The sequence below is a fragment of the Schistocerca piceifrons genome, chromosome 1 (genome assembly GCF_021461385.2).
Source record: "Schistocerca piceifrons isolate TAMUIC-IGC-003096 chromosome 1, iqSchPice1.1, whole genome shotgun sequence".
NCBI lineage: Eukaryota > Metazoa > Arthropoda > Insecta > Orthoptera > Acrididae > Schistocerca > Schistocerca piceifrons.
This window is the reverse complement of record NC_060138.1, coordinates 171,781,541-171,798,359: the sequence shown is the minus strand read 5'-3', so window position 1 is coordinate 171,798,359 and position 16,819 is coordinate 171,781,541. Positions and strand designations below refer to the sequence as shown.

Genomic DNA, 16,819 nt, shown 5'->3' with positions numbered 1-16,819 from the left:
GAATTTGAACTGATCATCATCATGCATACTTTAAAAGTTTATAATGATACATACCACATATTCGTTACTATAAAATATCTACTATATACACTGAAGTGCCAAAGAAACTGATACAGGTATGCGTATTCAAATACAGAGGTATGTAAACAGGCAGAGTATGGCACTGTGCAGTGGAGTGTGCGCTGATATGAAACTTCCTGGCAGATTAAAACTGTGTGCAGGACTGAGACTCGAACTCGGGACCCTTGCCTTTTACGGGCAAGTGCTCTACCAACTGAGCTACCCAAAGCGCAGAACTAGCACTCCTGAAAGAAAGGAAGCACTTGCTGGTGAAAGGCAAAGGTCCTGAGTTCGAGTCTCGGTCCTGTGCACAGTTTTAATCTGCCAGGAAGTTTCTTATGGCACTGTGGTCGGCAATGCCTATATATGTAAGACAACAAATCTGGCGCAGTTGTTAGATCAGTTACTGTTGCTACAATGGCAAGTTATCAAGATTTAAGTGAGTTTGAACGTGGTGTGATAGTCTGCTCGTGAGCGATGGGACACAGCATCTCCGAGGTAGCAATGAGGTGGGGACTTTCCTGTACAACCATTTCATGAGTGCACCGTGAATATCAGGAATCTGGTAAAACATCAAATCTCTGACATCGTTGCTGCAAGAATGGGACCAATGACGACTGAAGAGAATCGTTCAATGTGACAAAAATGCAACCCTTCCACAAATTGCTGTAGATTTCAATGCTTGGTCATCAACAAGTGTCACCATCCGATCCATTCAACTACGTCATTGATATGGGCTTTTGGATCTGAAGGCACTCTCATGACACCCTATACAGCCAGCCATGATGGCTGCATGACACACAGCTTTACACCTCGCCTGGGCCTGTCAACACCAACATTGGACTGTTCGTGACTGGAGACATGTTGCTTGGTCAAATGAGTCTCATTTCAAATTGCATCAAGCGGATGGACGTTACGGGTATGGAGACAACCTCACGAATCCATGTACCCTGCATGTCAGCAGGGGACTGTTCAAGCTGGCGGAGGCTCTCTAATGGTGTATAACATGTGCAGTTGGAGTGATCTGAGATCCCCGATACATTTAGATATGACTCTGACAGGTGATACATATGTAAGCATCCTACCTGATGACCTGCATCCATTCATGTCCACTGTGCAATCTGATGGACTTGGGCAATTCCAGCAGGACAATATGACACCCTATATGGCCAGAAGTGATACAGAGTGGCTCCAGGAACACTCTTCTGAGTTTAAACACTTCCAATGGCCACCGAACTCCCCAGACATGAACATTATTGAGCATATCTGGGATGCCTTGCAACATACTCATCAGAAGAGATCTCCATCCCTCATACTCTTATGGATTTATGGACAGCCGTGCAGGATACATGGTGTCAGTTTCCTACAGCACTACTTCAGACATTAGTTGAGTCCATGCCATGTCATGCTGCAACACTTCTGTGTGCTTGCAGGATCTCTACATGATATTAGACTGGTGTACTAGTTTCTTTGGCTCTTTAGTGCATAGACATGATGTGGCATGGACTCGACTAATGTTCTGAAGTAGTGCTGGAGGAAACAGACACCATGAATCCTGCAGGGCTGCCCATAAATCCGTATGAGTATGAGGGGTGAAGATCTCTTCTGAACAGCACATTGCAAGGCATCCCAAATATGCTCAATAATGTTCATATCTGGGAGTTTCGTGGGCAGTGGAAGTGTTTAAACACAGAAGAATGTTCCTGGATCCACTCTGTAGTAATTATGGACGTGAGGGCCGTCGCATTGTCCTGCTGGAATTGTCCAAGTCTGTGAGAATGCACAATGGACATGAATGGATGCAGGTGATTGGACAGGATGCTTACATAGGTGTCACCTGTAAGAGTTGAATCTAGACATATCAGGGGTCCCATATCACTCCAACTGCACACACCCCACACCACACCAGAGCCTCCATCAACTTGAACAGTCCCTTGCTGACAGGCAGGGTCCATGGATTCGTGATGTTGTCTCCATACCCATGCACGTCCATCTGCTCAATACAATTTGAAATGAGACTTGTTGTACTGTCCCTTAGGAGATTTTTATGAACAGTGCGTGTACAATGAATATAAAAATAGTGAATAACATACAACAGACAAGACTTAAAAGGCTTTTGTGAAGAACTATATTAGTAATATTTATGAAAACCTGTAATGTAAATACTCTGATGCGTAAAGGACTTCATTGCTGATGATTGATATTGTAGTGAAAAATATATTGAAATCAAATATTGGTATCTTTGTGCAATTATATATATGATGAACAGAACATACCTTCTTCATTTTTTCTTTTGTTCATTAGAAATTGTGGGCAGTGCTTAACGCTTTCAGATGTTCGTATTATTTTCTCTCCTAGACAGTGTTAAGGTGTGTATGTAAAGTATTGCTTAACATATATGTATAAAAAATAGCTCATGTTATTATTTCAATGTAATACAAGCACCTCATCTCAATGTTTCATTTGCAGAGAAAGGTTAATTAGTATTTTTCGGCTGCTAAGACGCCCAAAAGCCATTATATTGCTGACAGGCAACAACTGGCCGCCATTACAAGATTCAAATATTAAGTTATTTTGCAGATTTCATTTATAGCAGTGGCTACAAAATCATTTTAAATCATTATTTACTTTGAGTTTGAGGATTTCAGTAATTCGTATTTACAAGAGCTCAGATATTTTCAGCGATATCAGTTAAGGCAGTCAGTGAACTCTGGCCTGGACTTCATTTCATGAAATTATTAACTTGCAGGGAACCTGGCGCTCATCGAAAATAAAATCAAGCATTTATTTGGCCTCCTACGAAGTATTCAACTTATATTGGCCTCGCCTACATAATGTTAAAGTCTCATCTTGCGTAGTTTAAAGTAAGGAGCCCATATATTGTCTGACCAGGCAACATGTTCACAGTCATCAACAGTCCAATGTTGGTGCTGACAGGCCCAGGCGAGGCATAAACCTTTGTGTCGTGCAGTGATCGAGGATACATGAGTGCGCCTTCGGCTCTGAAATCTCACATCGATGATGTTTTGTTGAATGGTTCGCACGTTGATACTGGCTGATGACTCAGCATTGATATCTTCTGTAATTTGTAGAAGGGTTGCACTTGTGTCATCTTGAACGATTCAAATTACTCTAGCTATTGTCCGATGTGAAAATGCGTCTCTACCCGGACTCAAATCATTCACCGACCGAGATGTCATCGCTTATAAGACCTGGCATTGTGGAATAGATGCTAAGTCCCAGTCTAGACCTAGTTATGTATATAGGAATATGCCTTTTACATTGTATACTCGCTCTTGTCGTAAAGTTAGTAATGATGAAAAAGTACATGTATGGATGAAAGGACTTGGTGTACTTGCTGAAAATGTAACTAACTGGTGTCATTGGTCCTGTTCATTTTTTTTCCGGCTGCAGTGATGTTGCAGATCTGATGTTTTACCAGATTCCTGATACTCACAATACACTCATGAAATGGTCATATCACTTAAGTCTTAATAACCTGCCATTGTAGCAGCAGTAAACAATTTAACAACTGCGCCAGAACTTCTTGTTTTATATAGGCATTGCCAGCGTCGTATTCTGCCTGTTTACATATCTTTGTATTTGAATATGATGGAAAATCTAGGATGAAATGTAACAATATCTGAGAAGGAAAGTTGCTACTCATCATATAGCGGAGATGCTGAGTTGCAGATATGCACAACAAAAAGACTCTCACAATTAAAGCTTTCGACCATTAAGGCCTTCATCAACAATAGAGAAACACGCATGCGTGCACGTGTGCGCGCGCGCGTCCACACACGTCCACACACACACACACACACACACACACACACACACACACACACACACACACACAAATGCAATTCACACACACAACTGCAGTCTTAGGCAACAGAAACCACAGTTGCCTGAGACTGCAGTCGTGTGTGTGTGTGTGTGTGTGTGTGTGTGTGGTGAAGCGAAATTCGGGCACTCGAGCTTTGCAGTGTGACTGCTCACATGCCAGTGATAAAAAAGTCTCTCACACAATTTTATCCAGTGAGTACATCCAGCATAAAAAGGATGTTAAACAGTGGCAATCTGGCAACCCTCTAACCACATATATGGTAACTACCTCTGTCAGCATATATTAGTTGTGCTGCATAGTTGGGACGGTGGATAGAGTTTTGGGTTAGTATGCAGGAGGTGGAGTGTTCGGTCATGGGCTGTGGTGCACATTTTTCATTTCCTAATTTCTTTCTCTTATTTCATACTATAATGAACAACATTTCTTAGGCCACATGTATCCTAAATTTGTAGCATTTTGTAATGCTAAACATATCATCTACATGGTTAGACAAATAAGAAATAGTAAGTTGAAACAAGTGACTTGTCATAGGACAAAATAACTACAAAAATAATATCAATTTCAAGATGTTAAAGATGATAGCACAGTACAATAACACAACAACTACTTGTCATTGATACTATATTTAATATGAGCACTCAGATGTTGCACATTAGCAACCAGTGACAATAATAATGTCTATATTAATGACTGTATGACCTTCACAACAGAATACGTTGTCCTCAGAACAACAGATGCTCAAAGCGACCTCCCTGCACGTCCAAACATTGCACACAACTTTCCGAATCGTACAGCTCTGGACCCTTTGTAGCAAAGTTGCATCCACAGTAACAAGAGCAGCATGAACACGCGCTACCAATTCTTCCACATTCGTCAGCTGAGTAGAGTAGACGTGCTCCTTCAGGTGTCCCCACAGGAAGAAATCCGGGGGGATTTAGGTCAGTTGAACCTGGTAGCCAAACAACTGGACCTCCATGTCTGAGCCATTTCCCTGGAAATCTTCTGTCCAAATACTGTCGCACATTAATTCCAGAATGTGGAGGTGCACCATCATGTTGGAACCATATCCTCTGCTGAATATGTAGTGGAACATCTTTCAGTGCATTGACCAGATAGTTTGAGAGGAATACACGATACCTTCATGCAGTCAACAGTCAGGCAACATGTAGGGGCCTAAACACCTGTCACCCAATATTCTGGCCCAGACATTGATGTCAAAGCGAACTTTTTATCCATGGTCGTGGATGACGTGCGGGTTAATCTCACACCAATGGTGAGCACTGTGCATATTGAAGACACCCTCACGAGTGAATGCTGCTTCATCTGAACACATTATGGTATTCACGAAGTCATCGTTGGTGTCCCGTAGTTGGAAACATTCAGAGATTGCAATCCACTGATGGCAATCTGCAGGATGCAAGTGTTGCGTGAAAGCAGTCTCTGTTTGGTGGACAGCGCATACAGTATACATGCGCTGCCAGTCCTGCGCACTGTTCCACCTAATGTCCATTACCCTCTGACTGATATTTTTCTGCATGATTCATTCCGACACCACTAATTGTGAAATGTTCAGTTTCGAATTACACTGTTTCCCCTCATGGTAACAGATGGGATGTTTCCACGATCCCATCCATAGAAAATAATAATAAAAAGCACATTGCTGGTCCTACTGGTAACATAAGGCCCTAACAAAATGTAATGGACCTGAATGAAGCAAGAATAATAGTTGGTACTAATCTATGGGACTACTGGAAGAGGATACAAAGAAAACGGGTTTTGCAGGTAGCAGATGAAGTGGTGCGAATAAATTCATACCCACAACGTGAAAAGGGCTTCTTTCAAATTTGATCAATCATCCATTTCAACAATTGTAGTATGTAGGTACAAATGTTTTAAGAGGACCCACCACAATCACTGTTGACAAAAAAGATACCATATACTGTACCACTTGGACTACATTTACCAAATAAAAAACATATGCCTTTATATATGACTGGTGTATTACACAATATCATAATACTCCAATGCTATACAGGAGGTGTGCTGAACAACTTAAAGAAGAGTGTATAATTAGTAAAGTTAAGCCATTACCTTCATCTTTTCAACATCATCTTTCTGTTCAATGGGTACATAAAAACTTGCTTCCTTGCTTTTCTTTCCTTTTATCTTCTTTCCTTTGTTTTCTGCTTCCATTTCATCAGTGCCATCCCTCTCAATTGTGTCAGGGTCTCTTTCCGGAAAGCAGAATTTCAGCATAGTGTTGAAAAACTTTTTTGTCAAACCTAGTAAAATAATATTGTTGAATGCATTTTGTAAACTTTCTAATTAGGTTATAAAATAAATTTCAGTAAACATGATGATACTGATATAAAAATATGTTTGACTTACCTATTGTTATTGGAACAACATTAATCTCAAAGTGTTCTTTAACTGATATACCTCCAACAGGTGCTTTCTCACGGCAAAAAACTCTGATGGCTCTCTGGAAAGAGACATTATATTGCTGTACAACAGTTTTCCTAGAATGCCACAGAATGAGTGCTCATACAAATATCTATGATGAAGGAAGAAAGAAAGTGATTGAGGAGTAAGACTTGAGGGATATGATATACGAGGTTTGTCCGGAAAATACATATAAAAGTTGAATAATGTCTTTATGTTACAAGTTGCAGTCACCGCCAGATGGGACTATTGCTGTAATCAATCCCATCAACGCTCAGTTCGAGTCAGAGGACTCTGCGTGAAGGTGGGAGTGTGCGGCAGCTTGTTGACAGTTACCCTTTTTCACCTGCCGTCGGCATGGAGCTCTCTCTGGTTGAGGAACAGCGCATCAACATCAAGTTTCTTGCAAAGCTAGGCAAGAATGGCCGTGAGATTTTTGAGTGTTTGAAACAGGTTTTCGGAGACAATTCTCTGAAGGAACCAACCGTGAACAAGTGGTTAAAATGGTTCCGGGATGCCCGAGAAGAAGTGAACGATGACCCTTGCCCAGGACGCCCGTCGACATCAAGTTCTGATGCAAATGTTGAATGAATTCGGGCTTGCGTTCTTAAAGACCGTAGATTGACAGTCAGAATGATTGCTGACGACCTGTCAATCCCCAAAACAATCGTTCACGAAATCCTGACACAAAAACTTGAAATGAAGAAATTGTGTGCGAAAATCGTACCGAAGCTCTTGAAAACAGAAAACAAAGAGGATTGAGTGCTGTGAGGATTGGTTGGAAGCAGAGGAACAAGGGGACTTTCTCAACCGAGTCATCACTGGAGACAAGTCCTGGTTTTACGAATTCGATGTGGAGCTCAAATCTCAAAGCAAGGAATGGAAACTAGCAGGAGAACCGAGAACAAAAAAGTCGCAAAAATCAAGGTCCAATGTGAAGACAATGTTGATTGTTATCTTTGATTCTAGGGGCATTGTTCACAAGGAATTTGTTCCTCCTGGCCAGAGAGTGAACGGAAAATTTTACGTTGAAGTTCTGACATGTCTCAGAGCCCGTGTGACCCGAGTTCGACCGGAGTTGGCAAAAGGAGGCAGGTGGATCATTCATCATGACAATGCGCCCGTTCACACATCGCTTGTTGTGCGCGAGTTTTTGGCCCGAAGCTCAATCACCATGACAGACCACCTGCCTTATTCACCCGATTTAGCCCCGTGTGACTTCTTCATGTTTCCGAAATGCAAAATGGTGCTTCGGGAGCGGCACTTGGGAAATGTGGAAGCCATCAAGGTGGAAACAACACGGCAACTGAACAACATCACAACTGAAGATGGTGGTGGTGGTGGTGGTGGTGGTGGTTAGTGTTTAACGTCCCGTCGACAATGAGGTCATTAGAGACGGAGCGCAAGCTCGGGTTAGGGAAGGATTGGGAAGGAAATCGGCCGTGCCCTTTCAAAGGAACCAATCCGGCATTTGCATGAAACGATTTAGGGAAATCACGGAAAACCTAAATCAGGATGGCCGGAGACGGGATTGAACCGCCGTCCTCCCGAAAGCGAGTCCAGTGTGCTAACCACTGCGCCTCGTCGCTCGGTCTCACAACTGAAGACTTTCAGCAATGTTATCGACAGTGGAAACGGCATTGGCAGAAGTGTATCGCGTCTCAGGGAGAGTACTTTGAAGGAGACCATAACTTTTATACGTATTTTCCGGACAAACCTCGTATATCAAGAGGACTCAATAAAGTGCATAATGAAGAAGGAACAGCAGTTGGGGTGCAAGAGTAATGAATAGACATGATCAGTTTAACAGAATGTGTGTTAATCTTAGGTTCTGAGTGCTTGCCAAAAGGACATTTCAACTTCCAGTTTCTTATCATCATGTTATGCAAGAAGACTGCTGAGAGTACTGCTGTTGGAAGATATTGATTAATTTTAATTTATTTGAAACTACTATTAAAGAATGGAAAATCCAGGATGGAATGGAACAATATTATGAGAAGGAAAGCTGCAACTCACCATATAGAGGAGATGCCGAGTCACAGATAGGCACAACAAAAAGACTCTCACAATTAAAGCTTTTGGCCATTAAGTCCTTTGTCAACAACACACACACACACACACACACACACACACACACACACACACACACACACACACACAGATATATACTCAAACTAGCAATCTCACCTCATGCACACATGACTACTATTTCCAGCCACTCCAGCCAGATTGCAGCTACATTGAGTCAAGCAGAAACTGCAATCTGGAATGGGACAGGGAAGGAGGAAAGTACAGGTGACGGGGAGAGGAGTCAGTGCTGCCTGGCAGGGCATGCAGGGCTAGGCGGTGGGACAGACAGGGCCGCCAGGTGCAGTGTCAGGAGGCTGTGAGGGAGGGGAGAGGTGAGGTGTTGGGGTAGTGGCAAAGGAGAGGAGCAAAGAAGGGGAAAACACTGGTGGGTGCATTGGCAGAGTGTGTTGCACAATGAGGGTGAGGGGACATGAACTGAGAGGAAGTCTTATGACAAAAAGGGTGAAAACTGTTGGGTGGAGGGGTATGGGGACAGCTAGTTACTGTAAGCTGAGGGTGGGATGATTTCAGGAGCAAGAATGTGTTGTAAGGATAACTCCCATCTGCACAGTTCAGAAAAGCTGGTAATGGAAGGGAGGATCCAGTTGATCTGAGTTGTGAAGCAGCCACTGAAATCAAGTATGTTATGTTCACCTGCATGTTGTGCCACAGGATAGTCCACTTTGTTCTTAGCCACAGTTTAGTGGTGGCTGTCTATCCTGGTGGATAGCTGGTGAGCAGTCATACCAATATAAAAGGCTGTGCAATGATTACAACAGAGCTGATATATGATATGGCCACACCCACGTGTGGCCAAGCCTCTGATGGGGTAGGATGTGCCTGTGAGAAGACTAGAATATGAAGTGTTAGGTGGTTGGATTGGGCAGGTCTCACACCTGGGCCTGCCACAGCAATGTGATACTTGTGGCACTGGCACAAGGATGGACTTTGATGTTGTGGAGGTTTGGTGGTGGGGACAGAAGACCACTTTAGGAGGGGTGGGAAGCATCTTTGGTAGGCTGCCCCTCATTTCAGGTCATAGTGGTAGGTAATCAAAACCCTGGTTAAGGATGTGGTTCAGTTGTTCCAGTCCAGGATGGTAATGGGTGACAAACGGGGTACTTCTTTGTGGCTGGTTTTTGGGGGTGGTCGGAGGATGGGACGGGGAATCTGATTGCTAACTAGATATGGGGATAGTGCCTGTCTGTGAAGGTCTCTGAGATCTTCAGCAAACTGGGCAATGGAATTTCATGAATGCAGATATGCCATCCATAGGTGGCCAGTCTGTATGGGAAGTATTTTTTGATTTAGAAGTGATGACAGCTGTCGGAATGCACATACTGTTGGTGGTTAGTGGGTTTAAAGTGAATAGAAGTGTGGATGGAGCCATAAGAGAGGAGAAAGTCAACACCCAGGAAGGTGGTATGCTGTGTTGAGAAGCACCAGGTGAAGTGGTTGGGAAAGAAGGCGATCAGGTAGCGAAGTAATAAGTACAGGGTGTCTTGGCCCTGAGTGCAGATCATGAAGATGTCACAATGACTTCGAGCCAAACCAGGAGTTTGGGGTTTTTTGAGGCTAGGAAAGTTTTCTTTAGATGGTCCATTTACAGGTTGGCATAGGAATGTGCCATTAGGTTGCCCAAGGCTGTGCTGCAGAGTTGTTTGTATACATTCCCTTCAAAGAGCAAGTAGTTTTGTGTTAGGGTTGCATTTATAAGGTGTACGAAGTAGTGCGTTTGCAGTCTGAAGGATGTTGGAAAAGGTAGTGTTCAATAGCAGCAAGACCATGGATATGATGGATGTTAGTGTCAACAGTCACGAGTAGGGATCCAGGAGATAAACAAGTGTGGATGGTGTACAGTCAATGAATTTAGTGGCTGGTACCTTTGATGTGATAGGCTAGATACTGGGCAATTAGTTGTAGATATTGGTCAATGAAGGCCAAATTTTTTTCAGTGCGAGCACAATAACCAGCTGCAATGAGATGTCCAGGATTGATGGTTTGTGAATTTTGAGTAATGTATAACGAGGGTGTGTGGCACATCATAGAGGTGAGGAGTCATTTCTGGCATTTTATTTTCAAGTAGCTTACCTTTCTATCCACTGGCATATTGCTCTGTATTTCAGTGGGTGACAATACTTCCTTGTACACTTGATTTGGTAGCAGATTAGTCATCCGAATATAGCCAAGTTCCAACAGGTGCTCACCAGAATTATCACTCTTGGAATTTTTTGTGTACCTAAAACGTGATCACGTACCAGTTAGTAAATAAATATATTCTGATTGAAACAGAATGTTATGAATGAATGTGGAGAAACATACAAATAATTAAATTACACATTCTCTGATGCTTACTGGAATCATACTAACAAGCTCCATGTTTAGAAAGCTCAAATATGACTTTTTGCGGGAAATTATGTTTTATTTGTTGATGTACTTGGATAAAATGCCATGCATGAAATAATTATAATCTGAATTATGAAGTTTCAATCAACAACTCACATTATTTCCTTTTCTACAATTCAAAGCATATTCTCTAATACTCTCTCACAGCCATCTTCATACAGGATGTCCAGCAAAGGAGTCCCCGATTTCAAAATGAAATATCTTGAAAACTAAGATTGATAGAAGAGTACAACAGAAAGTGCATTTATTGTGAAAACTGTAAGAATTTTATACAGAAGTTCTACATAAGTTTCAAAGTAGTTCTAGAAGCTGCTAACAGATGACAGTCTACTCTGTGCAGCTCATAAAATATCCACATGCATAATTAAACTCATGTCCGCCCCCGATAGCTGAGTGGTCAGCGCGATGGACTGTCAATCCTAAGGGTCCGGGTTCAATTCCCGGCTGGGTCGGAGATTTTCTCCACTCAGGGACTGGGTGATGTGTTGTCCTAATCATCATCATTCCATCCCCATCGGCGCGCAAGTCGCCGAAGTGGCATCAAAGCGAAAGATTTGCACCAGGCGAGCGGTCTACCTTACAGGAGGCCCTCGTCACATGCCATTATTATTATTATTAAACTAATTCTCTGCAAGGAGTCTTTGCAATCACACCACAAACTCTCTGAAATGTCCATCACTTGCAGTATGTGACATAAATGGACAGCAAAAGTTTCCATCACACCCTGTAGTGTCTCAATGGAAATGGATTCAGATGCCACACAGATTGCAGTTTCAAGCTCATCCAGCATGGTATGATGGTTCCAGTAAACAGTATTTTTCACTGTGTCCCTCAAAAGGTAGTCACAACGAGTCAGACTGGGTTAATGTGCAGGGCAGTCCATCCCTCCTCTAGCGAGTTTGCAATAATTCAATGCAAAGAAACTGGAACACTTGTTTGGTGCAGTGTGTCTGGTCCAATCTTGCATGAGCACTCAGTGGCTGGTCGATCTACCAACACTAGCTGTGTGGTGACAAACTATTCCAAATTGCCATGCAACATTCACTAGTGATAGTTTCGCACAGAAAAACAGGAAATAATCCCTCTGCTGCATTCCACATCCAAAACAGTAGCTTCAGACCGCTGTCTTCAGTATGCTAATCTCCTTTCTTGTTTCAAAGGTGGAACTCATCATTCTGAGCTGTGGCACATTATTTATAGGCATTACATACTGCAATACAGCACCACCTGTTAGCAGATTTTTGAACTATTTTGAAACTTCTGTATAAAATTATTACCAATTTCACAATACATATACTGTTTGTTACACTCATCTATTGAGTTTAGTCTTCAAGGTATTTAATTTTGAAATTGGGGACGCCTTTGCTGGACAGCCAATATTTTAGTACATGACAGATCCACAAGCAAACACTGTATTTGCACTTTAAATGATATAATGGGCAGGGTGAGCAGCAATTTGTGACTGTTTGCTGATGACACTGTGGTGTACATGAAGGTGTCATCGTTAAGTGACTCTAGGATGGTACAAGATGCCTTGGACAGAATTTTTATTTGGTGTGGTGAATTGCAGCTTGCTCTAAATGTAGAAAAATGTAAGTTAGTGCAGATGAGTAGGAAAAACAATCCAGTAATGTCTGAATACGCCATCAGTAGCATGCAGCTTGATACAATCATGTTGATTAAATATTGAAGCATAATACTGCAAAGCCATATTAAATGCAACAAGCACGCAAGGAGGAGAGTAGGGAAGGCAAATTCTCAACTTCACTTTATTGACAGAATTTTGGGAGGGTGTAGCTCATATATAAAGGAAATAACTTAAAGAACACTAGTGCAACCCATTCTTGATTACTGCTCAAGTCTGTAGGATACCCACCAGAAAGACATTGAAGCAATTAAGAAGCAGACTGCTAGATTTGTTACTGGTAGATTTGATGAGCATGCAAGTATTATGGAAATGCTTTATAAACTCAAATGGGACTCCCTGGATGGAAGATGATGATCTTTTCACAAATCACTATTGAGAAAGTTCAGACAACTGGCATTTGAGGCTGCCTGCAGAATGATTCTACTGCTGCTAACATTCATTTCATGTAGCAACCACAAAGACAAGGGAAATTAAGGCTCATATGGCATAGACAGCTGTTTTCCCATTGCTCCATTTGTGAGTGGAACAGGTAAGTAAATGGCTAATTGTGGTGAAAGTTACTCTCCACCGTGCACCATATTGTGGCGTGCAGAGTGTTAATGCAGATGTATACATAGATGAAAAACTGGAATGTATTGGATGTGACACCTGCCCACCATACAACCAAAGTATCTATGAAAAATTATAAATGTAATGTTAATTCACTACAGAAATGCATGTCACATCACAAGTCTTCACTTATACAAATTCCATATCCCTGGCAAACAAGGACATTTTTGTTGTCTTTTAGTTTCTATCAAAATGTATAAAGTAGCTCAAAATCAATAGAGAGATGTTCTTCATATTACACAACCTCACAAACACTTTACATTGCACCAGCTAAAGTCTTTAGCAGAGACCCCTGTAACTATATAACTACCATTACCACATCATCATTCAAAATAGGTTTTTGTAGCCCTCTCACATCATCCTGTTTGTATTATGTGTTTCCCACAGACCCATATGTGAAAAACCCTACTCCAGTATGTTCACTGATAAAAAATTCTTTCCCAGAGGCAAAAACATTAGCTACATAATAGCTAATATGGAACCACTGTTCAACTTTCAATACTGGCAAGACAACCACAAAGCTTGGTCAGTTTATGTCGTCATATGTCATAGTGTCAGAGACTGTGTTGATATCTGTGATGGTAGTGGCACTTGTTGCAATGTAAATGATTTGGGAAATTTCTCCATAGTCTCTCAAAGTCAACTGCTTACTTCCATGTACCACTGAGATTGAAGTATCTGTCATAGTTAAAGTTACTGTTACACATTCTGATTTTTATGGCTTATTTGATGACAGAGTCCCAGTAGGATAATTTGTGGGACAAGATTTTTGTATCACCAAACATATGTTTATATTTATTCACAAGAATACTAATATTTAATGTGCCACTGATGTTCTGCACAGTCTTTGGGAATTGTACAGATAAATGGCTGATATAATTCCTTTTGCACTGACAAGAGACAGTGCAAATTCCAGGGATCCTGAGACCAAGCTGTCACTAGCTGGGCAGAACATCGTAACTAACTTTTTTGGGTGGTCAGAAAATAGATCTTATGCCTTGTCTGTCTAGAAAGGAAGGAATGCAATACAAAGATGTAGTGATTGTTGAACATCTTGGTGTTGTGCTCCTGTTTCTCTGATAGAACTACCTTAGTGCCTTGATTCTACAACCATACATACTGAAAACATATTTCAGACTTTTTATACAAAATCCAAGTGGTTTATGATATGAAAAGCTGTAGTTCTGGGCTGATGGTAGAATCTCCATGCACAGAAATAAGTCAGTGTGCATTGGCTTGTGGCCTACAGAGATACTGGGTTGCCCATTTCGTTCATGTTCTACTACAAACATCTAAAAATAAAATTTTCATTTGGCCTCTATCACAACAGTGTTCTGGATGTTAGGACGCATGCTATTCATATGCTCAAGAAACTACTGATGCACTTTAAAACTTTGTGGCAAGATAAGTGGATTATGATGCTAGTGCTGCCACTGCTACTACTGATGATGTGTGATTTACAGCACTCAATGGTATAGTAGTTAGTGTCCTTTCTGAATATGAATATATGACTTTGCGCAACAAGTGGATTACCTAATAAAAATATTACTGTGATGGTATATTGTGGAACTATTTTTAGCAGATTGCTTGAGAATGTGTTACATCATCACTGTTTTGGAGGGCTGAAGGACTACGCTTCTGAGCCAGCTCTGTGGGAGAGTTTTCACCTTCACCCCCCCCCCTCCCCCCCTTTCCCAACCACTGCTAACCCCATCAATGCCAAAACAACATCTGACTCCACACAGTACCAGGGTGGAAACTGTATGGGCAAGTGCAGAACACACAAAAAGCTGCTTAAAATATTGTAATTCTTTTTAAAAATCTTGTTAAAACAAAGAATAAAGGCATGTGTGATTATGCTTGTGTACTGTCACATGCCTAAGTTAAATACACAAAATATTACTTCATGAAATAAAGATAGTCCGGTTAAAAGGCACTAAAGCATTTTCTTAGATACAGATAGCTGGAAGATCAACAATATGAGAAACAGGAAGAAGCCAGCTGTTCACAAATTTAAAAGTGCTCCATAATTACTTTTGAGGTTTATGTGTGGAGAACTAAAAGTGGCTTGCATGGCTCCTGAGACTATGTTAAGAGATGCTGGTTAATGGGATATAATTGGGATAAACTAAATGATGTAGTTTTGATCTTAACATCTATCTTTCTTTTGAAAGTTCTCCACATGGCTATTATATTGGATTACAAGATCAGTTTTATTGACTTTTCACCAATAAGCTTATGGTCCTCCAGAATTTACCTGTAGCTACTGAAGAGACGAGTTCTGAAAAACTCAAGTGGATAAACTAATTTCTTAGATCAACTCTTTTTCAAGAATGATTGTGTGGACTGTCAACTTTATCCACTGAAAGCAAGAGCTGGAACTCGATAGAGTCATATTCTATTTTGAAAGATTCTGCTCCATTAAAGGCTTGAAACATTTCAATATGGTGTTTTTATCCACTGAAAAAACTATCAGTGCATACAGGGTGCTCAGAAAGAGCCTGAAAATCTTGTAAGGTTGGTTAGAACTAGTCTCAGAACCTTGTAAGGGTGTTGCAGTATAAGTTGTGCTGAGAAATAATTGTCAAGAAAAAAAATTCTATGTTGCACCATTTTGTAGTTAATTAGCACTGAAGTTGCCCAATCAGGTCATTTTGCATGTAAATTCAAGTGACCCACCAGAGATGGTGTCACCAAATGTGTTCATTGCTTGGTTTCTTAAAACTAAACAAGAAAGTGATACAAAAATAAAAACAGGACCTGAGCCACAAGATGAGCAGTCTCATGCGTTATCGTCTACACTATGAGAACGACTGTAACTAATTGTTTTCTGGTCAGCCACTTGAATCTGCACACACACTGTAGCCTGATTGGTTAACTTCACTGTTAATTAACCTGGAAACAGCACAATGTATTGAATGTTTTTCTTAAGAATTATTTTGTAGTACAACCTATCTTGCGACACCTTATAAGCTTTTTCATAAACTTTTCTAACTGTTTCTGATAACCATGTTTACTGGGTGGTAGTAGAAATTATAAATGCTTTGTTAATGGAATATTTCTCTTTCACATCACACAAAAATTTATATTGTTCTTATTGAAAAAAAAAATTAAAACTTTTGTCCATGTTTATCATTTATCAACCACATTAATGCCAATTTCTCTGAAATTTTGCTACGTACTGGGGAGTTTTCTTTACATGTAATGAATAACCACCAGAAGAAGGAGCCACTGGCTCCGAAAGCTTGTGAAAGTGAAATTCTTTTGTGTGTGTGTGTGTGTGTGTGTGTGTGTGTGTGTGTGTGTGTGTGTTTTCCCCTGCTGCCACTTGATGAGAAGATTTTTTTTATATGTCGTTTTACATTATATTATCAATAATGAATTATTTTTGTTGTTAAATAACTTAAGTAGTTAAACACAGTAGTGTCTTATGTTTCACATATCAGTACAAAAATTAGATGATATTTTTTTATTTCTGCCACACTTTTTCTGATGGAAAGTGAAATAATTCATAACTTATGGAATTAAAAAGGTCATTTACATTTTCATCATTTCCACTCAGTTCATTTTAGCTAGAACAGTGCAATAGGTCTACTTCTTTCCACTTTCACTGATAGCTTTTAAAGATCTCAGGGTTACCTTAAATGGAACTGAACTGTTTCTTCTTTTAGTATTTATCATTAGAATAAGATTCACCAATTTAATTTTGTTACAGAAGAATGTCTATGCAATTC

General features: G+C 40.8%; 1 protein-coding gene across 1 annotated transcript in view; it reads right to left on the bottom strand.

Moving 5' to 3' along the window:
• The window catches only part of LOC124786712 (protein KIAA0100), a 329,777-nt gene that overhangs the window by 15,873 nt on the left and 297,085 nt on the right, over window positions 1-16,819 (bottom strand). The window contains exons 34-36 of the mRNA XM_047254285.1: window positions 10,514-10,661; window positions 6,299-6,392; window positions 6,002-6,192 (exon numbers count right to left, since the gene is read on the bottom strand). Coding sequence (XP_047110241.1) covers window positions 6,002-6,192; window positions 6,299-6,392; window positions 10,514-10,661 — 433 coding nt within the window. The remainder of the gene's footprint in view (window positions 1-6,001; window positions 6,193-6,298; window positions 6,393-10,513; window positions 10,662-16,819) is intronic.